This window comes from Pseudorca crassidens, chromosome 18 (assembly GCF_039906515.1).
Source record: "Pseudorca crassidens isolate mPseCra1 chromosome 18, mPseCra1.hap1, whole genome shotgun sequence".
Taxonomy (NCBI): Eukaryota; Metazoa; Chordata; class Mammalia; order Artiodactyla; family Delphinidae; genus Pseudorca; species Pseudorca crassidens.
Window position 1 is genome coordinate 79,683,223 of NC_090313.1, and position 26,812 is coordinate 79,710,034.

Sequence of the window (26,812 nt, forward strand, 5' to 3'; positions counted from 1 at the left end):
AATAAGTAAATAAATAAATTTATTTAAAAAAAAAAAGTGGCTGCACCATTGTGCGTTCCCACCAGCAGTGAGTGAGAGTTCCTGCTGCTCCACACCCTCCAGCATTTGGTGTTGTCAGTGTTCCAGATTTTGGCCATTCTAGTAGGGGTGGTATCGTATTGCTATTTTTATTTGCATTCCCATAATGACATATAATGTGGAGCATCTTCTCATATGCTTATTTGCCATCTGAATATCTTCTTTGATGAGGTGTCTGTTAAGGTCTTTGGCCCATTTTTTAAATCAGGTTGTGTGTTTTCTTTCTCTTTTAAAAAAATACTTTATTTATTTATTTTTGGTTGCGTCGGGTCTTAGTTGCAGCACGTGGGCTCTTCCTTGTGGCGCATGGACTTCTCTTTAGTTGTGGCTCACAGGCTCAGTAGTTGTGGTGCTCGGGCTTAGTTTCCCTGCAGCATGTGGGATCTTAGTTCCTTGACCAGGGCTTGAACCTGGGTCCCCTGCATTGGAAGGCAGATTCTTAACCACTGGACCACCAGGGAAGTCCCTTTATTTATTTATTTATTTATTATTACTATTATATTTTATAATTTCATTTTATTTTTGGCTGCATTGGGTCTTTGTTGCTACACATGGGGGCTACTCTTCGTTGTGGTGCGCGGGCTTCTCCTTGTGGTGGCGTCTCTTGTTGTGGAGCACAGGCTCTAGGTGTGCAGGCTTCAGTAGTTGTGGCTCGCAGGCTCTAGAGTGCAGGCTCAGTAGTTGTGACACATGGGCTTAGTTGCTCTGTGGCATGTGGGCTCTTCTCAGACCAGGGATTGAACCTGTGTCCCTTGCATTGGAAGGTGGATTCTTAACCAATGGACCACAAGGGAAGTCCCCCCCCTTTTTTTTTTTTAAATATAGTTGATTTACAATGTGTCAGATAGGTTGTGTGTTTTCTTATTGTTCTGTTTTGAAGAGTCCTTTGTACATCTTGGCTAACAGTCCTTTATGAGACACACCTTTTGCAAATATTTTCTCCCAGTCTGTGGCTTGTCTTCTTGTTCTCCTGCCACTGTCTTTCCCAGAGCACAAGTTTTTCATTTTAATGGAATCCACTTTATCTTTGATGTCTCTCAAGGACGGTGCCTCTGGTGTTATATCTAAAGAGTCATTTCCATACCCAAGGTCAGCTGAGTTTTCTGCTATGTTATCTCCTAGAAGTTTTATAGTTTGGCATTTTACATTTAGGCCTGTGATCTATGTTGAGTTAATTTTTGTGAAGAGTGTAAGTTCTGTATCGAGATTCTTTTTTGTATGTGGATGTCCAGTTATTTGGGCACCCTCAGTTGAAGGGATTATCTTTGCTCCATTGTATTGTCTTTGTTCCTTTGTCAAAGATCAGTTGATCTATACCCATGAGGGTCTATTTCTGGGCTGTCTATTCTTTTCCATTGATCTATTTGTCTATTATTTCACCAATACCACAGTGTCTTGATTACTGTAAATTTATGGTAAGTCTGGTAGTGAGGTAGCATCAGTCCTCCAACGTCGTTCTTCTTCAGTATTGTGTTGACTCTTCTAGGTCTTTTCCCTCTCCTCATAAACTTAAAAATCAGTTTGTCCATATCGACAAAATAACTTGCTAGGATGTTGGTTGGGATGCCATTGAATCTATAGATCAAGTTGGGAAGACTGACATGGTGACAATATTGAGTCTTTCTATCGGTGAACATGGGCTATCTCTCCATTTATTTAGTTCTTCTCTGATTTCATTTATTAGAGGTTTGTAGTTTTCCTCATATAGATCTTGTACATATTTTGTTAAATTTATATGTAAGTATTTAATTTTGTTTTTTGGTTTTTTTAATAGGTCTTTATTGGAGTATAATTCCTTCACAATACAGTGTTAGTTTCTGTTGCACAACAAAGCGAATCAGCCATATGCATACACATGGCCCCGTATCCGCTCCCTCTTGAGCCTCCCTCCCACCCTCCCTATCCCACCCCTCTAGGTCATCGCAAAGCACCAAGCCAATCTCCCTGTACTATGCTGCTGCTTCTGCCAGCCAACTATTTACATTCAGTAATGTATATATGTTGATGCTACTCTCACTTTGCCCCAGCTTCACCCTCCCACCCCATGTCACCAAGTCCATTCTCTATGTCTACCTCTTTATTTTCCTGCCCTGCAACTAGGTTCATCAGTTCCTTTTTTTTTTTTTTTTTTTAGATTCCATATATATGCATTAGCATACAGTATTTGTTTTTCTCTGACTTACTTCACTCTGTATGACAGGCTCTAGGTCCATCCACCTCACTACAAATAACTCAATTTCGTTTCTTTTTATGGCTGAGTAATATTCCATTGTATATATGTGCCACATCTTCTTCGTCTATTCATCTGTTGATAGACATCTAGGTTGGTTCCATGTCCTGGCTATTGTAAATATTGCTGCAGTGAACACTGTGGTGCACGTCTCATTTTGAATTATGGTTTTCTCAGGGTATATACCCAGCAGTGGGATTGCTGGGTCACAGGGTAGTTCTGTTTTTAGTTTTTTTAAGGAACCTCCATACTGTTTCCCATAGTGATTGTATCAGTTTACATTCCAACCGACAGTGCAGGAAGGTTCCCTTTTCACCACACCCTTTCCATCATTTACTGTTTCTAGCTTTTTTGATAATGGCCATTCTGATTGGCATGAGGTGATACCTCATTGTAGTTCTGATTTGCATTTCTCTAATAATTAGTGATGTTGAGCATCTTTTCATGTGCCTCTTGGCCATCTGTATGTCTTCCTTGGTGAAATGTCTATTTAGGTCTTCTGCCCATTTTTTAACTGGATTGTTTGTTTTTTTGATAGTGAGCTCCATGAGCTGTTTGCATATTTTGGAGATTAATCCTTTGTCTGTTGTTTCATTTGCAAATATTTTCTCCCATTCTGAGGGTTGTCTTTTTGTCTTGTTTATGGTTTCCTTTGCTGTGCAAAAGCTTTTAAGTTTAATTAAGTCCCATTTGTTTATTTTTGTTTTTTTTCCGTTACTCTAATAGGTGGGTCAAAAAAGATCTTGCTGTGGTTTATGTCAAAGAGTGTTTTTCCTATGTTTTCCTCTAAGAGTTTTATAGTGTCTGGTCTTACATTTAGGTCTCTAATCCATTTGGAGTTTATTTTTGTGTATGGTGTTAGGGAGTGTTCTAATTTTATTCTTTTACATGTAGCTGTCCAGTTTTCCCAACACCACTTATTTATTTATTTATTTATATAAATTTATTTATTTACTTATTTTTGGCTGTGTTGGCTCCCCGCTGCTGTGCACGGGCTCCCTCCAGCTGTGGCGAGCAGGGGCCACCCCCCGCCGCGGCGTGTGGGCCCCCCACTGCCGCGGCCTCCCCTACTGCGGAGCACGGGCTCCAGGCGTGCAGGCCTCAGCAACCGTGGCACATGGGCTCAGCAGCTGTGGCCCGCAGTCTCCAGAGCTCAGGCTCAGCAGTTGTGGTGCATGGGCCCAGCCACTCCGCGGCATGTGGGATCCCCCCGGGCCAGGGCCCGAACCCATGTCCCCCACACCAACAGGCAGACTCCCAACCACTGCGCCACCAGGGAAGCCCTCCCAACACCACTTATTGAAGAGGCTGTCTTTTCTCCATTGTATGTTCTTGCCTCCTTTGTCATAAATTTGGTGCCCATATGTGCGTGGGTTTATCTCTGGGCATTCTATCCTGTACCATTTATCTATATTTCTGTTTTTGTGCCAGTACCATACTGTCTTCATTACTGTAGCTTTGTGGTATAGTTTGAAGTCGGGGAGCCTGATTCCTCCATCTCCGTTTTTCTTTCTCCAGATTGCTTTAGCTATTCGGGGTCTTTTGTGTTTCCATATGAATTGTAAGATTTTTTTTGTTCTAATTCTGTGAAGAATGCCATTGGTAGTTTGATAGGGATTGCATTGAATCTGTAGATTGCTTTGGGTAGTATAGTCATTTTCACAATATTGATTCTTCTAATCCAAGAGCATGGTATATCTCTCCATCTGTTTATGTCATCTTTGATTTCTTTCATCAGTGTTTTATAGTTTTCTGAGTACAAGTCTTTTGCCTCCTCAGGCAGGTTTATTCCTAGGTATTTTATTCTTTTTGTTGCAACGGTAAATGGGAGTGTTTCCTTAATTTCTCTTTCTGATTTTTTGTTGTTGGTGTATAGGAATGCAAGAGATTTCTGTGCATTAATTTTGTATCCTGCAACCTTACCAAATTCATTCATTAATGAATTAATGCTTAATTGATTAATTCTAGTAGTTTTCTGGTGGCATCTCTAGGATTTTCTATGTATAGTGTATAGTATCATGTCATCCTCAAAAAGTGACAGTTTTATTTCTTCTTTTCCAATTTGTAGTCCTTTTATTTCTTTTTCTTCTCTGATTGCTGTGGCTAGGAATTCCGAAACTATGTTGAATAAGAGTGGCGAGAGTGGACATCCTTGTCTTGTTCCTGATCCTAGTGGAAATGCTTTCAGTGTTTCACCACTGAGTATGATGCTTGCTGTGGGTTTGTCATAATATGGCCTTTATTATGTTGAAGTAGGTTCCCTCTATGCCCATTTTCTGGAGAGTTTTTATCATAAATGGGTGTTGAATTTTGTCAAAAGCTTTTTCTGCATCTTTTGAGATGATCATATGTTTTTTATTCCTTAATTTGTTAATGTGGTGTATCACATTGATTGATTTGCGTATATTGAAGAATCCTTGCCTCCCTGGGATAAATCCCACTTAATCATGGTGTATGATCCTTTTAATGTGCTGTTGGATTCTGTTTGCTAGTATTTTGTTCAGGATTTTTGCATTTATGTTCATCAGTAATATTGGTCTATAATTTTATTTTTTTGTGATATCTTTTTCTGGTTCTGGTATCAGGGTGGTGGTGGCTTTGTAGAATTAATCTGGGAGTGTTCCTTCCTCCCTCTGCAATTTTTTGGAAGAGTTTGAGAAGGGTCAGTGTTAGCTCTTCCCTAAATGTTTGACAGAATTCGCCTGTGAAGCCACCTGGTCCTGGACTTTTGTTTGTTGGAAGATTTTTAATTATGGTTTCAATTTCATTACTTGTGATAGGTCTGTTTATATTTTCTAATTCTTCCTGGTTCAGTCTTGGAAAATTGTAGCTTTCCAAGAATTTTTCCATTTCTTTGTGATTTTCCATTTTATTGGCATATAGTTGTTTGTAGTAGTCTCCTATAATCCTTTGTTTTCCTGCAGTATCAGTTGTGATTTCTCCTTTTTCATTTCTAATTTTATTGATTTGTGTCCTCTCCCTTTTTTTCTTGATGCGTCTCACTAAGGGTTTATCAATTTTGTTTATCTTCTCAAAGAAACAGCTTTTAGTTTTATTGATCTTTGCTATAGTTTTCTTCATTTGTATTTCATTTATTTCTGCTCTGATCTTTATGATTTCTTCCCTTCTACTGACTTTGGGCTTTATTTGTTCTCTTTTCTCTCATTGTTTTAAGTGTAGGGTTAGATTGTTTATTTGAGATTTTTCTTGTTTCTTGAGGTGAGATTGAATTGCTATAAACTTCCCTCTTAGAACTGTTATTGCTGCATCCCATAGGTTTTGGGTCTTCCTGTTTTCATTGTCATTTGTTTCTATGTATTTTTTTATTTCTTCTTTGATTTCTTCAGTGATCTCTTGGTTATTTAGTAGCACAGTATTTAGCCGCCATATATTTGTGTTTTTTGCAGTTTTTTTCCTGTAATTGATGTCCAATCTCATAGCATTGTGGTCAGAAAAGATGCTTGATACAATTTCAATTTTCTTAAATTTTCCAAGGCTTGATTTGTGACCCAATATGTGATCTATCCTGGAGAATGTTCCATGTGCACTTGAGAAGAAAGTGTATTCTACCATTTTTGGGTGGATTGTTCTATAAATATCTATTAGATCTATCTGGTCTATTGTGTCATTTAAAGCTTGTGTTTCCTTATTTATTTTCTGTTTGGATGACACGTCCATTGGTGTAAGTGGGGTGTTGAAGTCCCCTACTCTTATTGTATTACTGTTGATTTCTTCTTTCATGGCTGTTAGCATTTGCCTCATGTTTTAGGGTGCTCCTATGTTAGGTACATAAACATTTATAATTGTTATATTGCCTTCTTGGATTGATCCTTTGATCATTATGTAGTGTCCCTCCTTATCTCTTGTAACAGTCTTTATTTTAAAGTCTATTTTATCTGATATGAGTGTTGCTACTGCAGCTTTCTTTTGATTTCCATTTTCATGGAATATCTTTTTCCATCCCTTCACCTTCAGTCTGTATGTGTTCCTAGGTCTGAAGTGGGTCTCTTGTAGACAGCATATATATGGGTCTTGTTTTTGTATCAATTCAGCCAGTCTTTGTCTTTTGGTTGGAGCATTTAATCCATTTACATTAAAGGTTATTATCGATATGTATGTTCCTATTACCATTTTCTTAATTGTTTTGGGTTTGTTTTTGTGGGTCTTTTTCTCCTCTTGTGTTTCCCGCTTAGAGAAGTTTCTTTAGCATTTGTTGTAAAGCTGGTTTGGTGGTGCTGAATTCTCTTAGCTCTTGTTTGTCTGAAAAGCTTTTGACTTCTCCATGGAATCTGAATGAGATCCTTGCTGGGTAGAGCAATCTTGGTTGTAGGTTTTTCTCTTTCATCACTTTAAGTATATTCTGCCACTCTCTTCTGGCCTGCAGAGTTTCCACTGAGAAATCAGCTGCTAACCTTCTGGAGATTATTTTGTATGTTATTTTTTGTTTTTCCCTTGCTGCTTTTAATATTTTTTCTTTGAATTTAATCTTTGTTAGTTTGATTAATATGTGTGTTGGTGTGTTGCTCCTAGGGTTTATCCTGTATGGGACTCTCTTTGCTTCCTGGACTTGGGTGACTATTTCCTTTCCCATGTTAGGGAAGTTTTCAACTATAATCTCTTCAAATATTTTCTCAGACCATTTATTTTCCTCTTCTTCTTCTGGGACCCCTATAATTCGAATGTTGGTGCGTTTAGTGTTGTCCCAGAGGTCTCTGAAACTGTCTTCAATTCTTTTCATTCTTTTTTTCTTTATTCTGCTCCTTGGCAGTTATTTCCACCATTCTGTCTTCCTGCTCACTTATTCATTCTTCTGCCTCAGTTATTTTAATATTGATTCCTTCTAGAGTTTTTTTTTTAATTTATTTATTTTATTTATCTATTTTTGGCTGCATTTGGTCTTCGTTGATGTGCACGGGCTTCCTCTAGTTGTGGCAAGTGGGGGTTACTCTTCATTGTGGTGCACGGGCTTCTCATTGAAGTGGCGTCTCTTGTTGTGGAGCACGGGCTCTAGGCACACGGGTTTCAGTAGTTGTGGCACGCGGGCTCAGTAGTTGTGGCTCGCGAGCTCTAGAGTGCAGGCTCAATAGTTGTGGCGCATGGGCTTAGTTGCTCCACGGCATGTGGGATCTTCCCGGACCAGGGCTTGAACCCATGTCCCCTGCATTGGCAGGCAGATTCTTAACCACTGTGCCACCAGGGAAGCCCTAGAGTAATTTTAATTTCAGTTACTGTGTTGTTCATCTCTGTTTGTTTGTTCTTTAGTTCTTCTAGATCTTTGTTAAACATTTCTTGTATTTTCTCAATCTGTGCCTCCATTCTATTTCCGAGATTCTGGATCGTCTTTACTATCATTACTCTGAATTCTTTTTCAGGTAGATTGCCTATTTCCTCTTCATTTATTTGGCCTTGTAGGTTTTTATCTTGCTCTTTCATCTATGACATATTTTTTTGCCGTCTCTCTTTTTTTTTTTAACGAGTAGGATTGTGTCCCTGTTTTACTGTTTGTTTGGCCTGAGGCTTCCAACACTGGAGTTTGTAGGCTATTGGGGAGAGCTGGGTCTTGGTGCTGAGATGAGGAACTCTGTGAAACCTCACTCCAATGAATATTCCCTGGGGTCTGAGGTTCTCTGTTAGTCCAGTGGTTTGCACTCGGAGGTCCCACCACAGGAGCTTCCCCCCAACCTCGGGCTCGCGAATCAAGATCCCGCAAGCCACGTGGGGTGGCAGAAAAAAAAAAAAAGAGAGAGAGAAAAATAACAAAGTAAAAAACCAAAATTAGACTAGGAAACTAACAGATATGTTAGAAAGAATGTAAAAATAAAAATATAGATGAATCAACAACCAGAAGGTACATCAGTACCACAATAGTAGAAAAGAGGAGGAGGGAAAGGAAAAAAAGAAAAAAAAAATGGTGGGGGGAAGGCCTTGGCTGTGGAGGGCGGGGCCTAAGGAAGGGCAAGGGTTGGGCAGTGGGCAGGGCCAATGCTCAGGGCCCACAGGGCTGGAAAAAGCCCTGGGAGCTATGGGGGCTGGGGCTTAGGCTCAAGGAACAGAAGGGGCCCAGGCGTGCCCCCCACCCTGGTCTCAGAGGGCAGGGACCTCACCTGGGAGCCCAGCAGGTTTCCTGGGCTCAAGTGCTCAGCACAGATGCCCTCCTCTCCTCTGGTCTGGGGTCTGGGAGTGTCCCTCCTGCCTGCCTCTCCTGATCTCCCTGGCCTCAGGGGCGCTGACCTTGTCTGGCTTCCATTTCTCCTCCACCCTCTGTCTCCCTACGTCCTACCAGTTCACTTGGGGGTTCCTCCCATCTCTTGGGGGTCAGAGTCCCCCACCAGCGGCCGGCAGACACCCTAGTTGTGGGGAGACCTAACTCCACGTCTTCCCACACTGCCATCTTGACTCCACCCCCTAAGTATTTAATTTTGAAGGGTGCTAATGTAAGTGGTATTTTGTTTTTAATTTAAAATTCCACCTGTTCACTGCTGACATATAGGATAGCAAATGACCTTGTATCCTGCAACTTTGCTATAATGACTTTTTTTTCTTTCTTTTTTTTGGCCACATGGCATGTGGGATCTTAGTTCCCTGACCGAGGATCAAACCTGTGTCCCCTGCAGTGGAAGCTCAGAATCTTAACCACTGGACCACCAGGAAATTCCCCAAAATATTTCTTTTTAATCCGTTGAAATGATTGTATGGTTTTTCTTCTTAAATTGATTCCATTTATTGACTGTGTTAGGCACTTTTCTAGGAGCTCAGGATACACTAATCAACAAAATATAAAAATTCCCACCTCCTTGGCCCCTTGAAGGGCAAAGAGGGGACGCTTCCTGTTTCTTCCCAGCTGAGGGACCATGGCCAGACCCTGGCAGACTACATGGCTCCTGCTGGCCATTCTGGTGACCTGGTACCTCATTTATGGAGCAAGAAAGAAAACCTTTATGAGTGTCCAGTAGTGTCTGCAACAGAAAGTAATGTGACAATCACAGTGTCTTTTGTGACCAACAAGCAGAACAGGGAAATGCCAAGTAGCTTCCATGTGGTTCATGTCCTTTTGCTCCAGAAGCAGCAGACTTCTGATCACATGGAGTCCCCCCTTTACACCGAGATGTGGGGACCACCTGTCAAAAGCTGGAGATACTAACTGTCTTTCAAGAAGGAGAGCTTTACAGCAAATCTAGTGCTACTTTTCAGTGTTTTTTTACTTTGGTTTGGAAAGTACAAAATTCTGAACAAACATTGCAACAGTGACAGCTAGCGCTCCTGGAGCCCTCCAGTGGCTACTGTGTTTGAGGGCGTCCTGTCATGAGCAGTAATTCCCAGTAGAGTTTATAAATGTTTGTTGGCACATACAGAAATAAAAATGCCTGCCGTCCTACTTTGTAGAGACACAAAGTAGAATAGAGGTGACCCGGGCTGGGGTGGAGGGAACGGTCTGTCATCGCTCAGTAGGGACAGAGTTTCTGTTTGGAACGAAGAAAAAGTTCTGGAGGTGGATTGTGATGATGGTCACACAAGAATATGGAGGTACCTAGTACCCCTGAACTGTGCAGTTAAAAATGATTAAGATAGGGGACTTCCCTGGCGGTCTCAGCGCTTTCACTGCTGAGGGCCTGGGTTCAATCCCTGGTCGGGGAACTAAGATCCTGCAAGCCGCACGGCACAGCCAAAAGAGAAACAAACAAACAGAAACATGGATCCCCTTGGTAAAAAAAAAAAGAAAGAAAACAGCAATGAGATGCCACTATACACCTGTGAGAACGGCCAAAATCCAGAACACTGAGGAACCCAAATGCCAGCAAACGCTGTTGAGGCTGTGCAGCTACAGGAACCTTCCCCCGCGGCCCGTCGGGATGCAAACGGCACACCTGCTGTGCAAGACAGCCCGGCAGTTGTCTTGGTCTTTTCCTGCTGCTGCAACAGAATAAAGTAGACTTATAAACAACACAATTTTTTTTTCTCCCGGTTCTTGAGGCTGAAAGATCCAACATCAAGGTACCAGCAGATATGGTGTTTGGGGGCGGCCCTTCCTGATTCAAAGCCAGAGGTCTTCTCACTGTGTCCTCACAAGGCAGACGGGGTCCCTTCTGTGGGGACAGTGATCCCCTTCGCGTGGGCCCCATCCTCGTGACCTAACGACCTTCCAAAGCCCCACCTTCTAACACCCTCACTTTGGGGTTTACAACTTCAACGTATTCAGTTTCTGATTGCAGTTTCTACAGAGCTAACTACATTTTTTTTTTTTTTTTGCGGTACACGGGCCTCTCACTGCCGTGGCCTCTCCCGTTGCGGAGCACAGGCTCCGGACGCACAGGCTCAGCGGCCATGGCTCACGGGCCCAGCCGCTCCGCGGCATGTGGGATCTTCCCGGACGGGGGCACGAACCCGTGTCCCCTGCATCGGCAGGCGGACTCTCAACCACTGCGCCACCAGGGAAGCCCAGAGCTAACTACACTTTTATCATAGGACCCAACAAATGCTCTCCTTGGCATTTACCCAAATGAGTTGAAAACTTATGTCCACACAGAAACCTGAACAAAAACATTTATAGCGGCTTTATTCATAGCTGCTAAAGCTGAAAACTTGTCTTTCAGTAGATGAGTGGACAAACTGTAGTACATCCATACTGTGGAATGTTCTCAGTGCTGAAAAGAAATGAGCTATGAAACCGTGAAAAGACATGGAGAAAACCTAAGTGCATATTGCTAAGTGAGAGAAGCTGATCTGAAAAACCACACGCAGTGTGATTCCAACCATGTGACCTCCTGGAAAAGACAAAACTATGGAGACAGTGAAAAGATCAGTGGCTGCCAGGTGGAGCACAGAGGACTTTTAGGGCAGTGAAACTCTTCTGCTTTATTCTAATGGTGGATATGTGTCATTATACAGGCACCAAAACCCACAGAACGTGCAACACCAGGAATGACTCCGAGTGTACACTGTAGACTCTGGGGATGAGAACGTCTCAGTGTAGGTTTACTGGTTGTAATAAAGGTCCCACTTTGTTTCACGGTGTCCATAGTGCAGAAGGCTTGTGGGCTCAGGGAGCACACGGGAAATGTCTGTATTTTCTGCTCAGTTGTGCTGTGAACCTAAAACTGCTCTGAGAAATAAAGTCTATCAACAAACACACACACGGTGGTTCCTCAAAAGCTAAACAGAGAATTACCCTGTGGCCCAGTCATTGGCCTCCCAGGTATGTATCCAGAAGAATTGAAAACAGGGATTTAAAGAGATAGTTGGACACTAAGTTACAATATTATTCACAGAAGGCAGAAACAACCCTAAGGTCCATGAGTAGTCGATGGATAGACAAAATGTGGTCCATCCACACGATGGAATATTTTTCAGCCACAAAAGGGCAGGCAGTTCTGTACACGTTACAACACGAACCTTGAAAATGTGCTCAGTGAAACAAGCCAGACACAAAAGGACAAGTATTTCACGAGTCCAGCCACATGGACCACCTAGAATAGTCACGTTCGTCGAGACAGAAAGGAAAATCGTGGTTACCAGGGACGAGGGAAGAACAAAACTGAGAGTTATTGCTAAGTGGGTGTTGGGTTTCTGTTTGGGATGACGAAGAATTTGGAAAGGGATGGTGGTGATGACTGCACAACATTGTGAATGTAATTAATACCACTGCACTGTACACGTGACATGATGAAAGTGGCAAATCTTAAGTTAAATATATTTTACCACAAATTTTTTAAAAGGGCAAAAGCACCACCTATTTCTCAAATTAGGGAAGATAAAATTCCCACACAAATAATACTGAGCATCTGTCAAAATTTTACTTGAATCATTAATGTGGATTTATATGAACAGTGATAAAAGGGATGCTGTCATGTGACTGCTAGATTATATGTAAAATCAGTGTTAATACGCTATAGCAAAATAAAACCAGAACCTTCGGGGTTATAGTCTTTACTAGTCAGGAAAAATTTATCACATTGTGTTATCCAGCTCAGGCTGCTGAAACCGAAGACCACAGTCTGGGTGGCTAACACAACAGACATTTATTCGTTCACAGTTTTGGAAGCTGGAAGCCAGAGACCAGGGTACCATCAGGATGGGCGCATGGTGAAGTCTGTCCTCCTGGCTTGCAGTGGCCGCCTTCTCACCGTGTCCACACCAGGCCTCCTTGCTCTCCTGCCCCTTCCTGCTCTTGTGAGGCCATCAGGCCTACCGGGCCGAGGCCCCGCCCAGTGACCTCACCTCACCTTCATTCCCTCCTTAGAGGCCCCACCTCCAAACAGTCACACAGGGGGTCAGGGCTTCAACAGAACTTGGTGGGGGACACAATTCAGTCCATGGCACACATCTTACTAGTTTTTTACAAGTTAACCTTTTTTTTGGGGGGGGGGGGCGAACATGCTACGTGGCTTGCGGGATCTCAATTCCCTGACCAGGGATTGAACCCAGGCCCTCGGCAGTGAAAGCCCAGAGTCCTAATCCCTGGACCACCAGGGAATTCCCAGGTTAATTTTTTTTGGGCTGCTTTGGGTCTTCATTGCTGCACGTGGGCTTTCTCTATTTGCGGCGAGTGGGGGCTGCTCTTCCTTACGGTGCACGGGCTTCTCACTGCGGTGGCTTCTCTTGTTGCGCAGCTCAGGCGCTAGGTGCGCGGGCTTCAGTGGTTGTGGCACGTGGCCCCTCATCATCTGTAAACAGCAATTTGTTATATTGCCGGAAGTAGAAGACACTAAGGCTAGCTCGTTGGAAAGTGCTAGAGCCAGATATTGTTATGTAATCACCTTTTTTTGTTTCCAAATTTTGGAAGATTTTCCTAAACAAAATAGATTATGGACATCTCTCCAGGTTAATTGATAAAGCTCTAATTCATTTTGATAGCTGAACGACTAATCCACAGTGCAAATGTTCTACAAATAATCTATTCCCCAATTATGGACTGACAGGGTTTTCTTCCAACTTTTTAGCACTGCAGGTGATGTGCTTTTATATCTTTGTGTATATATTTCTTGATATTGAAGCTCCAATTCCTATAAGATGGGTCCCAAGCAGGAATATCTAAACCAAGGGAAATAGATATTCTCATTTAAATGCTATGGCCACATCTCTTCATGAAGTTTGACAGTTTTAGGTGTAGTCCTGTACATATTTCTAACCTCGTTACGTCAAAACAACCCTAACAAGGGAGTTCCCTGGCGGTCCAGTGGTTAAGTCTCTGTGCTTCCACCGCCAGGGGCACAGGTTTAATCCCTTGTCGGGGAACTAAGATTCCACATGCCAAATGGCATGACCTAAAACAAACAAAACCCTAACGAGATTAAAAATGCTGATATCCTGTTGACAGCTGTTGACATCCCATGAAAAGATGACAAGTATATTTCATGCCATGAACTTAATAACAAAGACTGCTCAAGCTCTGAAAATATAACCATATCTCTTTTGGTTTAGAGAAAATGTTAGTATTTTTCTGTTTTTTTTTTTTTTAAAAAAAAAAAAGCTCACACAGAACAACTAGGATGAAGAAAACAAAAATCCTCGGACGATATCTACAACCAAATTAGATGGTACAGCAACCCCAAGATCTCCAAAACACGAGCAGACAGCAGCGAGCCACCTAACGCTGCAAGAGGCAAATGGTATCAGCATGTGTGCCAGAGGGAGCAAGAGGAAGAAACAGCCCCAGAGAAAAGCAAAATCCCCAAAGACCAGTCGGTATTCCCAGGAAGGCCTGTGAGCCAACTTGAGAGCAGAATCTGAAACACCAGCGTTTTGTACCACGTGTTGTCAGTAAGATACAAAGGTGCTGAAAGAGACTGCCCCGCCAAACTCTCAAAACTAACCAGCCTAGTCTCTCTTCCTAGGAGTGTTAAAGATTTAAGCAGCTCAGGATCTAAGGAGGAAAATGAAAAAGAGAGTCCAGATAAAACAGGGTGGATTGCGAGGCAGTCGTTTTAGTCTCAGGTCAGCGGCCTTTTATTATTTAACTTTTCATAGAGGCAACAGAAGATGGCGCCATAGAGCTGTAAAGTCAGGAAAACAAATTACACCTCCCACCTTAAAGTTTGGGAAACTACTATAATGTAAGAATAAATAACTGAAACAGATCCATGCTGAATCTTACATAAGATTAATATTTTTTAAAAATAGAGAGTAAGAAACCAGATAAGTTCCCTAAAGAAAATAAAAGGAAGACATGCTTACAAAACAGACAGAAACAATGGCCTAGTGTTTCAAAACTAGTTAAAAGACATTAAAAATTATAAAGAATTGAAAAAACAATGTAAATAAGAACCAGAGAAAATCAGGGATGAAGTAACATAATTCAGAAAAGAAACATTTCAGGACCTTCTCTCGTGGTGCAGTGGTTAAGAATCTGCCTGCCAATGCAGGGGATACAGGTTTGAGCCCTGGTCTGGGAAGATCCCACATGCCATGGAGCAGCTATATATATATATATATATATCTATTTCAAGAAAATTTTGTACCAAAATTTAAAAATTGAAAGGACAACACTCTGCATCTGGGAAAATTGACCCTGAATGACATACATGGAAACATATTTTTTAAATTGTTAGACTTTTTACAAAAGAAATGAAAAAGGAAATAGTCTCTGGGTTCCAAAGTACAAGTAATGAAAGAAAACTGATTGTCACCAGACATTCTGTTTTTTTTTTTTTATTATTCATTTATTTATTTTTGGCTGCATTGGGTCTTCGTTGCTATGCGCAGGCTTTCTCTAGTTGCGGCGAGTGGGGGCTACTCTTCGTAGCGGTGCATGGGCTTCTCATTGTGGTGGCTTCTCTTGTTGCAGAGCACGGTCTCCAGGCACGCGAGCTTCAGTAGTTGTGGCATGTGGGCTCAGTAGCTGTGGCTCGCAGGCTCTAGATCTCAGGCTCAGTAGTTGTGGTGCACGGGCTTAGTTGCTCCGTGGCATGTGGGATCTTCCCGGACCAGGGCTTGAACCCGTGTCCCCTGCACTGGCAGGCAGATTCTTAACCACTGCGCACCAGGGAAACCCCAAACACGTTTTTGAAAACTACTGTCAGTAATTATGTTGGTGTTAGTGTTGTTATTGTTATTCTAAGTCTGTTTTATGCATATTATGGGCTACAGCATAAGAGGAGTTTCTAATTATATCACTCCTAATGTCCTTGAGAATGAATATTTTCAGTGTGAAAAAAGAAGGCACAGATCCACAATAGAATAGGTTAAGTGAACACCTTTAGTCCTAAATTTGAATTGACAGTATTGGTATGAACTCAAGAAGTGTTTCCTCTTTGCAGGGGAGGGAGTATAGATGGAGACAGATTTCCCAGCTTTGTCTATTGAAGCGCAAGGACTGGATGACTGATTCCAGGTCTTGGGTGGGAAATGTACACCGTGAGCCTGGAGTGTCTTGTCACCCGAGGTAGTGAGGACCATAGTCGTGTTATGTTTAAAGTACTTGAAAGCTAAATTGAAGAGGCTCCCACTTGACAAAGATAAGGCAATCTGAGCAGTAAATAAAATAATTTCCATAGACTGAAACACATCAGATATGTTTAAAACCATGAGCCCTTTATGATATTTCTTGTAAAAAAAATTGGTCACCTTTGATAGATATGAGGGCCTATTAGTTGTTGAATTGTAAGAGTTCGTCATATTTTCTGGATACTAGACCTTATTAGATATATGATTTGCAAATATTTTCTTGCATTCTATAGGTTGTCTTTTCACTTTCTTGACAATTGCCTTTGATACACAAGTTTTTAAAAATTTTTTTGTGTGTGTGTGGTACGCGGGCCTCTCACTGCTGTGGCCTCTCCCTTTGCAGAGCACAGTCTCCAGACGCGCAGGCTCAGCGGCCATGGCTCACGGGCCCAGCCGCTCCACGGCATGTGGGATCTTCCCGGACCGGGGCACGAACCTGTGTCCCCTGCATTGGCAGGCGGACTCTCAACCACTGTGCCACCAGGGAAGCCCAAGTTTTTTTAAATTTTGATGAGGTTCAAGTTATTTAATCTTTCATTGCTCAGGTTTTGGTCATGAAGATCTACCAAGGTCATGAAGATTTACCCTACGTTTTCTACTGAAAGTTTTATAGTTTTAGCTCTTTTATTTAGGTCATTAATCCATTTTGAGTTAATGTGTTTTTTGAGTTAATTTTTGTATATAAACCACTTGTAAAAATGTACACATTTCATTGTTTCCCATATAGACATCCAGTAGTCCAAGAATCACTTGTTGAAGAAACTATTCTTTTCCCAAATTGCCAGAGAAATTAGCAAGAAAAAGCAAAAAACAAGGCATGGATGTACCTTGAGGACATTATGCTAGGTGAAGTAAGCCAGTTACAAAAAGTCAAATACTGTATAATTCCACTTATATGTCAAAAATCATAAAGACAGAAAGTAAATGGTGGTTACCAGGAGCTGGGGGAGGGGAGAATGGACAGATGGTATTTAATGGGGGGCAGAGTTTTAGTTTTACAAGGTGAAATACGGGGCTGGATGGTGGTGGTTTCATAACAATATAAATGTACTTAATACCATTGAACTGTACACTTAAAAATGGTAAATTATGGGAATTCCCTGGCTGTCAAGTGGTTAGGACTCCACACTTTCACTGCTGAGGGTGAGGCCAAAAAAATAAAAAGCTAAATTTTATGTCATGTGTATTTTACCACATAAAAAATTTTTTTAAGAAAGTTGGTTTTTTTGCGGTACGCGTGCCTCCCGCCGTTGTGGCCTCTCCCGTTGTGGAGCACAGGCTCCGGACGCGCAGGCTCAGCGGCCATGGCTCACGGGCCCAGCCGCTCCGCGGCACGTGGGACCTTCCCGGACCGGGGCACGAACCCGTGTCCCCTAGCATTGGCAGGCGGACTCCCAACCACTGCGCCACCAGGGAAGCCCCTTAAGAAAGTTTTTATGTGTCTGTTAAGAGATCCAAAAGGAAAAATTAGGGATAAGAAGGGTGAGGCAATATTTTTTTAAATAGTTGAGAATTTTCCAGTATTAAAGAAAGATATGAATTTCCAGAATGAAAAAGCATACTTAGTTCTGCACAAGATAATTAAAAGAAGTCCTCACAGCAAAAATCATAGTAAAGTGACAGAATATCTAAGACACAAAAATTTCCAAAAGAGAAATTAAAGTGTTTATACAAAAAAGTCAAATTATAATAATTATAAACTTCTCATTAGGTACAATACATATCTGAATATGATGCAATAGTATTTTTAATGTGCTGAGGAAAGATAATGGTCGACTTAGACCTCTATATCTACTTAAATGACGCCTCAAGAGTGAGAGCAGGGGCTTCCCTGGTGGCGCAGTGGTTGAGAATCTGCCTGCCAATGCAGGGGACACGGGTTCGAGCCCTAGTCTGGGAAGATCTCACATGCCGCGGAGCACCTAGGCCCGTGAGCCACAACTACTGAGCCTGCGCGTCTGGAGCCTGTGCTCCGCAACAAGAGAGGCCGCGATAGTGAGAGGTCCGCGCACTGCGATGAAGAATGGCCCCCGCTCGCCGCAACTAGAGAAAGCCCTCGCACAGAAACGAAGACCCAACACAGCCAAAAATAAATAAATGTTTTTAAAAAATTAAAAAAAAAAGAGTGAGAGCAAACACACACTTCCCATGACAGAGGCTGTGCGGTTTCCCCATTGCCCCTCACTGAAAGAACGAATACATGCGATATTTCAACAAGCAGGAATATTAAACAAGAACCAAAAAGTGGCATTCAGGAAGCATGGTAGAGAAAGAACATGTGCATAAAAGAAAAAAAAAGGAGAAGAAAAAAGAAAGAAAGCATATGTGTATATATGCTGGAAAATATAAATAATCATGCACTGCATGAATTAAAAGTGTGATAAGAATCATGTCTAATTGGAGGAGAGTTAAATTAAGGCAACCCCTGTGGCAAGAGGTGTAGGCCATGGCCTGGCGGTCAGCCTCCGTGGCTGAGGAGGCCACCAGGCAGCGGTGACAGCAGTGACAGCGGGCGGGCCAGGATGACGTCACCCAGGTTGGTTAGGACTGATGGCCTCTCATCTCCAAATTTACCCTTTTGCCTCCCAGGTGAAATCGGTTGGGGTCCTTTGGTGTTTTTTCTCCTCCAGCCGGCACGACGCCGAGGCGGTCGGCAGGGGGCGCGGGAGAGCGCACTGCAGGAAGGAAAGAACTCGCACCGGCTGGATGTTTGACCTCCAGGCCCCGCGCTGTACGCGAGGCCGCCTGCAGCCCGGGGGTGAGTAGATTTCCAGAAAGTTCTGCTGGTGCCGCCCTAACGAGCATTCTCCGACACTCTGAGAGTTATGGTCACACCACACCCTACAGACCCTGCTGGTGAGGGGTCTTCCTGGGGGCTCTGCTTAGCCTTGAAGGTGGCAGCCGCTCCTCACGCTGTCACTCTGGTCTCGTCCCTCCTCGCCAGCCAGTTGCTGTCACCCCGCCTCCTGTTCTAGGAGTGAGTCACACCTCGAGGGCCAGGAGCTCTTCAGACCGTCCTCACTTCCCGTGCTTCCCAGACCCCCTCAGGTGTGGTGGCTCGTGACTGACTCACAGGAAGTTATTATAGTCACGGTGTGTTACAGAGAAAGGAGACAGGTGAAATCCACCCAGGGCGAAGTACGGGGGTCCAAAGGCAGATCTCCGGTTGTTCTCCCCATGTGGGAACATGGGGGCATTGCCTCCCCGCCCCCGGGTGTGATAGCCAACCAGGCATCTCACCACACTCCTGGTGTCTGTTTTTATTAGCCATCAATCACACTCTGCCCCTGTGGGCAGAATTAACTTCTAGTCTCCAGCCCTTTCTGGTGGCTGGGCTGATCCTCTGTCTCCACTTCCTCCTGAGCTTGGAACGGATGTGGCACAGCCAAAGCCCCCATCCTAAATCACACTCTCAGACTGTCTGGTGGCCAAAGCTCCAGGCAGACAAAGACTCCCCTTACTTCGTAGACCAAGAGATCAACTCCCAAGAGCTGAGGGTAAAGGCCAGACCTCCGTTCACTACACACCTGTTACAGTTTATAAATTTTTATAATACTTTATTAGTTGGAATATTTATAGAGAGAATCTTTGTATTAGTAATTTCCTAATTCTGAGATAGTTTCTACAGAAAAAAAATCAATTATTTCTCTTTAGTTACCAGTTTTCAAGATGATGAATTATTTTACAATTATCCTTCTAAGGGATTATTTTATTAGGATGTGATTAACTCAGGGATTAAAACATACATGATGGTTTTAATCCTCTGTAGTTATCATTTATTGATGGTCATAATGTGTCACCCTGGTCATTTCAGCTTTGCTCCTAAGCCCTTTCGCTATGATCTGAGTCAACCTTCATGTTTCCTTGCTCTCTGTTATGACAAGATGTTCCAGGATCATCTGATACATTTCCTGCCCCACACCTGATGCAGTCATTTCTCCAGGGAGCCTGAGGGTTTTTTGGGGGGTTTTTAGTGTGTGTGGTGGTGTTTTTTTTTGCGGTATGCAGGCCTCTCACTGTTGTGACCTCTCCCGCTGCGGAGCTCTGGACGCTCAGGCTCAGCGGCTCCGGACGCGCAGGCTCAGCAGCCACGGCTCACGGGCCCAGCCGCTCCGCGGCATGTGGGATCTTCCCGGACCGGGGCACGAACCCACGTCCCCTGCATTGGCAGGCGGACTCTCAACCATTGCACCACCAGGGAAGCCCCGAGCCTGGGCTTTTTAGTGGAAAACGATTTTAGTGTGACTCGAGCCTCACCAGCGGCACATGGCAGAGGTGATGGATATTACCCTCTTAATTATTATTATATAAGGACCCCTCTTAGCAGACTGCAGAGATATTCTCTTTGCTGGCTCAGTGAAATGAGCGCTTATTTGGGGGGAACCTACATGCCCAGGACTCGTGGGCCACCTCCAGGATTTCCAGACAGCTTCTAGCTGACAGCCAGCAAAAAGCTGGGGCCCTCAGTCAGACAGCCTTCGGAAAATGAATGCTGTAAATGCCTGAATGACCTTGGAAGTGGGGTCTTCCCCAGTCACGCCTACAGGTGAGAATGCAGCCTCCCCGGCCCCCGATCCCTAACTGTAGCCTCGTGAGACCCCGAAGCAGAGGACTCAGCTAAGTCCTACCTGGGTTTCCAACCCAAAGACACGGGGCAATAATCATTGCGTTCTTTTTAATTAAAAAATATATAATTTCATAGTTTTGGATAACAGAAGTCCAAAATCAGTTTAACCGGGCCAAACGCGAGGTGTTGGCGGGGCTGCGTTCCCTCTGCAGGTTCAGGCCCAAACCCATTCCTTACCACTTCCAGCTTCTGGCGGGCACCGCGCACCTTCACTTGGAGCCACCGCATTCCAACGTTTACCTCCATGGTCACGTTGCTTTCTTCTCTCTGTGTGTCAGATCTTACACGGATCCCTCGTATAAGGATATATGTGACTGCACTTAGGGCCCTCACTGATTCTCCGATAATCTGCCTAACTCAAGACCCTTAATTCAATTACATTTGCAAACCTTTGCCGTATAAAGAAACAGTTACAGACTGCAGGGATTAGAAACTGATATCTTTGGGAGACATTATTCAGTCTACTACAGTTAGTGAGACCCATTTAAAGTTGGCTCATGTGTACTTTTTAAAAACTTTTTATTCAAGTTTTTTTTTTTTAATTACACAGTATTCAGGTTGTCTGTCTCTCCATGTGTGAGTTTTGGCAGGTTGTGTCTTTCAAGGAATTGGTCTATTTCAAGTAGGTTATGCCCAAATTTAATTGGTTTCTGCTCTAATTCTTATTTCTTGTTTTCTGCTTACTTTTTATTTAATGTGCTTTTCTTTTTCTAGTTTCCTTAGATGGAAACTTCTTTGACTAATTGTAGATCTTTCTTCTTTTCCAGCATATGCGTTCAGTGCTATAAATTTCACTCTAAGTACTACGTTCACTGTATCCCACAAATTTTGGTAAGTTGTATTTCCTTTTCATTTAGTTCAAAATACTTTAGTTTCTTTTGGGATTTCTTCTTTGACTCATGTTATCTAAAAGTGTGTTGTTTAGTCCCCGTTTGTTTGGGGATTTTTCCAGTTATCTTTCTGTTATTTAATTCTAGGTTAATTACACTGTGGTCTAAGATCAGACACTGTAGAATTTCTATTCTTTTAAATTTAAGGTGTGTTCAATGACCCAGAAAGTGATCTACCCATATGAGCTTGGGAAGAATGTACACGTTAAGAGCTGTAAGTCTTCTTGGAAAATCGACTTATTAATGCCCTTCTTTACCCCTTTTTTTTTTTCCCAATATTTATTTATTTGGCTGCGCCTGGTCTTAGTTGCGGCCCTCGGGATCTTAGTTGTGGCATGTGTGTTCTAGTCCCCTGACTAGGGATTGAACCCGGCCCCCACTGGGAGCATGGAGTCTTTTTTTTTTTTTCACATCTTTATTGGAGTATAATTGCTTTACAATGGTGTGCTAGTTTCTGCTTTATAACAAAGTGAATCAGCTATACACACACATATATCCTCATATCTCCTCCCTCTTGCGTCTCCCTCCCACCCTCCCTATCCCACCCCTCTATGTGGTCACAAAGCACAGAGCTGATCTCCCTGTGCTATGCGGCTTCTTCCCACTAGCTATTTTACATTTGGTAGTGTATATATGTCCATGCCCCTCTCTTGCTTCGTCCTAGCTTACCCTTCCCAAGTTCATTCTCTATGTCTGGAAGCACGGAGTCTTAACCACTGGACCATCAGGGAAGTCCCTACCCCTGTCTTTTGCCTTTTGGTATGCGTTATATGTCTCGATTGCCAGGCATAATATGCTGGGTGAAAGGAACTGCTGTGATTAGGCCCTTTGTAATGAGGTGGGGAGAGAGGGGAAGCCATCCAAAGCCCTATGACTGGGTCTTGGTCTTAAGGAGCCTGTGAACTGGGGACTGTGAACTTCACAAGCGTTTTCTGTTGTTTTATTTCTTCACATTTCCCGGGAGAGGATGGTCAGGGTGGGCTGGAGTTGGATATTTGCCTTCTCTCAGGTGAGAGGCCAGAGGGGGCTGAAGCTGGGTGTTTCCCTTCCCCCAGGTCAGGTTAGGCTCTGGTTACATAGTTTCTCCTGAGGGCAGGTTGTTAAAAAGAACGGTGTGCTCTGGCTGCAAAACAGTTCCCTTTCCCTGCCCACTGCAGGAAGCAAGAAGGGATTTTTCCTGATATTTACTGTAAGAACCTGGTCAAGCTCCTGGATGTAAAACTCACAGAACTGTGCCCACCCCCTTCCCCGACTGGGTCCTCTTCAGCTTTTTAACTCTCAAAATTATCCACACTGAGGGACTTCCCTGGTGGTCCAGTGGTTAAGAAGCTGCCTTCCAACACAGGGGACACAGGTTCTTTCGGGGAACTAAGATCCCACATGTTGCCAGGAAACTAAGCCTGCGCGCCACAACTAGAGAGTCCACGCAGCCAAAAATAAAAATAAATAAATATTAAAAAAAAATTATCCACCCTGAGCCTCCAGCCACTCTTCAGGTTTTCCGACCATAGCACTGGTTCCCATGGGCAGTTCCACTCCCGGTCTTGCTCCGGCCAACCAGGGCTCCCTGTGTTGGACGGTCTGTTCCTCCAGTCCTGAGGGATGTGGTTTGCCTTGTGTCCTCAACTCACTTATGGATCCTGGTAGAGTTGTCCATTTTTCGGTCTATTTAGCTTTTCATTTGTTTTTAGGACAAAGTGGCAACTTCCAAGTGCCTTAGATGTGGAATCAGAAATTGAACCCTGACATTCTTCCTTGTAGTTTTGATTTACTGTGCTCTAGTGATTACTGATATTGAGCATCCTGTCATGTGCTATTGGCAACTTGTATATCTTCTTTGGAGAAATGTCTATTTATGTCCTTTGCCAGTTTATAATTGGGCTGTTTTTTGCTACTGAGTTTCAGGAGTTCTCTATATATTCTGGATATTAATCCCTCACAGATACATGATTTGCAAATATTTTCTCTCTTTCTGTGAGTTGCCTTTTTACTCTGTTGATAGTGTCTTTTGATGCCCCCCAAATTTAATTTTCATGAAGTCCAGTTTGCTTTATCTTTTGTTACCTGTGTTTTTGGTGTCATATCCAAGAAATGATTGCCAAATCAATATTGTGAAGCTTTTACACAATGTTGTTTTCTAAGAGTTTTAGCTCTTACATTTAGGTTTTGATCCATTTTGAGCTAATTTTCTATGTGTTGTTGGGTAATGGTCTAGCTTCATTTTTCTGCATGTGAATATCTGGTTTTCCCAGCACCATTTATTGTAAACACTCTTCTTTTGTCATTGAATGGTCTTGGCACCCTTGTCAAAAATCATTGACAATGTATGACTGAGTTTATTTCTGGATTCTGCATTCTGTTGCATTGTTCTATATGTCTAACTTTGTGCCAGTGTCACACTGTTTTCTGTTTGTTTTTTTAATTGAAGTATGTTGATTTACAATGTTTTGTTAATTACTCTGTACAGTAAGGTGATTCAGTTATACATATATATGTTTTTTTAAATATTCTTTTCCATTATGGTTTATCACAGGATATTGAATATAGTTCTCTGTGCTATACAGTAGGACCTTTTTGTTTATCCATTCTATATATAAAAGCTTACATCTGTTAACACCAACCTCCCACTCTATCCCTCCCTCAACCCCCTCCCCCTTGGCAACCACCAGTCTGTTCTCTATGTCTGTGATTCTATTTCTCCTTCATAGATAGGTTCATTTGTGTCATTTCTAAAAATTTTTTTATTTATTTTTGGCTGCGTCGCGTCTTAGTTGCAGCATGTGGGATCTTCGTTGAGGCATGCAATATCTTTCATTGCTGCACGCAGGCTTTCTCTAGTTGCAGAGAGCGGGGGTTACTCTTCATTGCGGTGCACGGGCTTCTCATTGCGGTGGTTTCTCTTGCTGCAGAGCACAGGCTCTAGGCATGCGGGTCTCAGTAGTTGTGGCTCTCGGGCTCTAGAGCACAGGCTCAGTAGTTGTGGCGCACGGGCTTAGTTGCTCCGTGGCATGTGGGATCTTCCCGGACCAGGGCTCGAACCCGTGTCCCCTGCATTGGCAGGTGGGTTCTTAACCACTGCGCCACCAGGGAAGTCTGGTTACTGAACTTTTATAGTAAGTTTTGAAGTCAGGAAGTGTCAGTCATCCAGCTTTCTTCTTTTCCAAGATTGTTTTGACACTTTGGAGTCCCTTGAGACTCCATATGAATTTCAGAATGGATTTTTCTATTTCTGTAAAAATGTCACTGAGATTTTGATAAAGATTGCATTAAATCTACAGATTGCTTTGGGTAACACTGACATCTTAACAATATTAAGTCTTCCAATCCGTGACCATAGGATGTCTATTTATTTATGTCTTTTTAAATTTACTTCAGCAATGTTTTGTAGTTTTCATTGTATGAGTCTTTCATCTACTTGATTATGTTCGTTAGGTATTTTATTCTTTTTGATTCTACTGTAAATGGAATTATTTTTTTGTTGTTGTTGTTTTGGCTGCACCGTGCCACTTGCGGGATCTTAGTTCCCCGACCCAGGATTGAACCCAGGCGACCACAGTGAAAGCGTCAAGTTCTAACCACTGGACTGCCAGGGAATTCCCTGGAATTGTTTTCTTAATATCCTTTACAGGTTGTTCACTGTTAGTGTACAGAAATGCAACTGATTTTTGGGGTTTGAGTTCATATTCTGTTACTCTGCTGAATTCATTTATTAGTTTTTTAAAAAATTATTTATTTTTGGCTGCATTGGGTTTTAGTTGCGGCACGTGGGATCTTTGTTGAGGCATGCAGCATCTTTTGTTGCCGCATGCAGGCTCTTCATTGTGGGGCGCGGGCTTCTCTCTAGTTGTGGCCTGCAGGCTCCAAGGCACATGTAGTTTGTGGCACACAGCCTCTCTAGTTGAGGTGCACAAGCTCAGTAGTTGTGGCAAGCAGGCGTAGTTGACCCTCGGTATGTGGGATCTTAGTTCCCTGACCAGGGATGGAACCCGCGATCCGAGCATTGTAAGGTGGATCCTTTACCACTGGACCACCAGGCAAGTCCCCATTTGTTAGTTCTAAAAGCTTTTTTTCTGGAGTCTTTAGGGTTTTGTGTATGTAAGATTATATGATCTGCAAAGAGAGATCATTTTACTTCTTCCTTTTCGATTTGGATATCTTTCCTTTCTTTTTCTTACCTAATTGCTCTGGTTAGAACTTCCAGTACTATGTTTAATAGTAGTGGTGAAAGTGGCATGCTTGCCTTGTTCCCGTTCCTAGAGGAAAAGCTTTCAGTCCTTTACCATTGAGAATGATGTTAGCTGAGGTTTTTCATACATGACTTTTATTCTGTGGTGGTAGTTTCCTTCTCTTCCTAGTTAGTTGAGTGGTTTTATCATGAAGGGTGTTTCTGCATTTTCTGAATCAAGATGGTCTTGACGGTACAGTAAGTACCACAGGACTTAGATTACACGGGACTCTCATCAATCCATTAACAGTGCTTTTGTCTTCGTTGATCTGTGTCTGTCACTCAGTAAACCCATGCCTTTACCAGTCTCCAGAAGAAATAATCAAAGGGGGCTCAATCTGTTTTTAAAAAAGAAGGAAAATCATGTTAGCCGTATTTCCAGAAATCATGGTCATACGGTGTTTCACCAACTTCTATTAAAACCAACAGTGTCGGCTGCAGTCCCACCGACTGCCGCCAGGGCCGCCTCCCCGCTCACCTCCTACGTGACACCTCGGGACCCGCACAGCCCGTGATGTGCGCCCGGGACATAGGTGGTAGACGACGAACAAAAGCAGAGACCCGCCGCCCAGGTGGCTCCTTGGTCGGAGCTCGCCCGACCCGGCCCAGCCCGGTCCGCACCTGCGCTCCCTCCCGCCGCGGAGCCGGCCCGGGGCCTCGTCCGCCTGGGCGCCGACGAGGGCAGAGGCTCGGGGGCCGGCCCAGCCCTTCCGACAGGCGGGCGCCCCGCTCGTGGACCCGCAGCCGCCTCCATCTTGGCTGGCGGAGGCGGGAGCGGCATCCGGGCCGGGCCCCGTCGTGCCGGCCGGGGCCAGGTGTGGAGCCGGCAGAGGGCGCTGTCCTCGCGTCCGGGCGGCGAGACCCAGCCCGGGCCGGGACGAGTCGGAGTTGCCCCGAGTTCCGCCCGCGGCCCCGACAAGATGGAGGACGTCGTCTCCTCCCGCAGCCATGACGGGAGCGAGGGACGCCTCCCCACGGGGCTGAGGCGAGGGAGAGCGCTTCCAGCCTTCGGAGCGCGCGGGCACCCCCGCCGCCGGCCTCTCGGCCCCCGGCTCCCGCCCGCGTCACCGCAGCCCCTGCCCGCTCGGCCCTCACGGGACTCCCAGACACTGGACAGGGAGGGGGTGGGGGACATCGAGGCCGCGACGATCCTCGGGCGGCGTCCCTCGCAGACGCTGCGGGGGCAGACGCTGCGGGGGCAGGCGGCCCGGCTCAGGCCCTCGGGCCGCCTGGGGCCAAGCCGAGGCAGGTGCAGCGGGCACGCGCGTCTGCGACCCGACTCTCACGGGTCGGGCCGGGGTGGAGCCGGGAAGGAGGAGGTG

The 26,812-nt window shown here is 43.9% G+C and overlaps 2 protein-coding genes across 4 annotated transcripts in view; one reads left to right on the forward strand and one right to left on the reverse strand.

Annotated features, from left to right (window-relative positions):
• The window catches only part of ZMYM5 (zinc finger MYM-type containing 5), a 90,673-nt gene that overhangs the window by 30,616 nt on the left and 33,245 nt on the right, over positions 1–26,812 (forward strand). For all 3 annotated transcript variants that reach the window (XM_067713854.1, XM_067713855.1, XM_067713856.1), the window contains 2 exons: positions 18,338–18,506; positions 21,143–21,206. In XM_067713854.1, coding sequence (XP_067569955.1) covers positions 18,338–18,506; positions 21,143–21,206 — 233 coding nt within the window. The remainder of the gene's footprint in view (positions 1–18,337; positions 18,507–21,142; positions 21,207–26,812) is intronic.
• On the reverse strand, positions 23,916–26,753 carry LOC137211402 (uncharacterized). The gene is made up of 2 exons (XM_067713849.1): positions 26,112–26,753; positions 23,916–25,828 (listed from the first exon to the last, which is right to left on the reverse strand). The coding sequence occupies exons 1-2, from the start codon at positions 26,623–26,625 to the stop codon at positions 25,824–25,826; spliced, it is 519 nt and encodes a 172-aa protein (XP_067569950.1). The 5' UTR covers positions 26,626–26,753; the 3' UTR covers positions 23,916–25,823.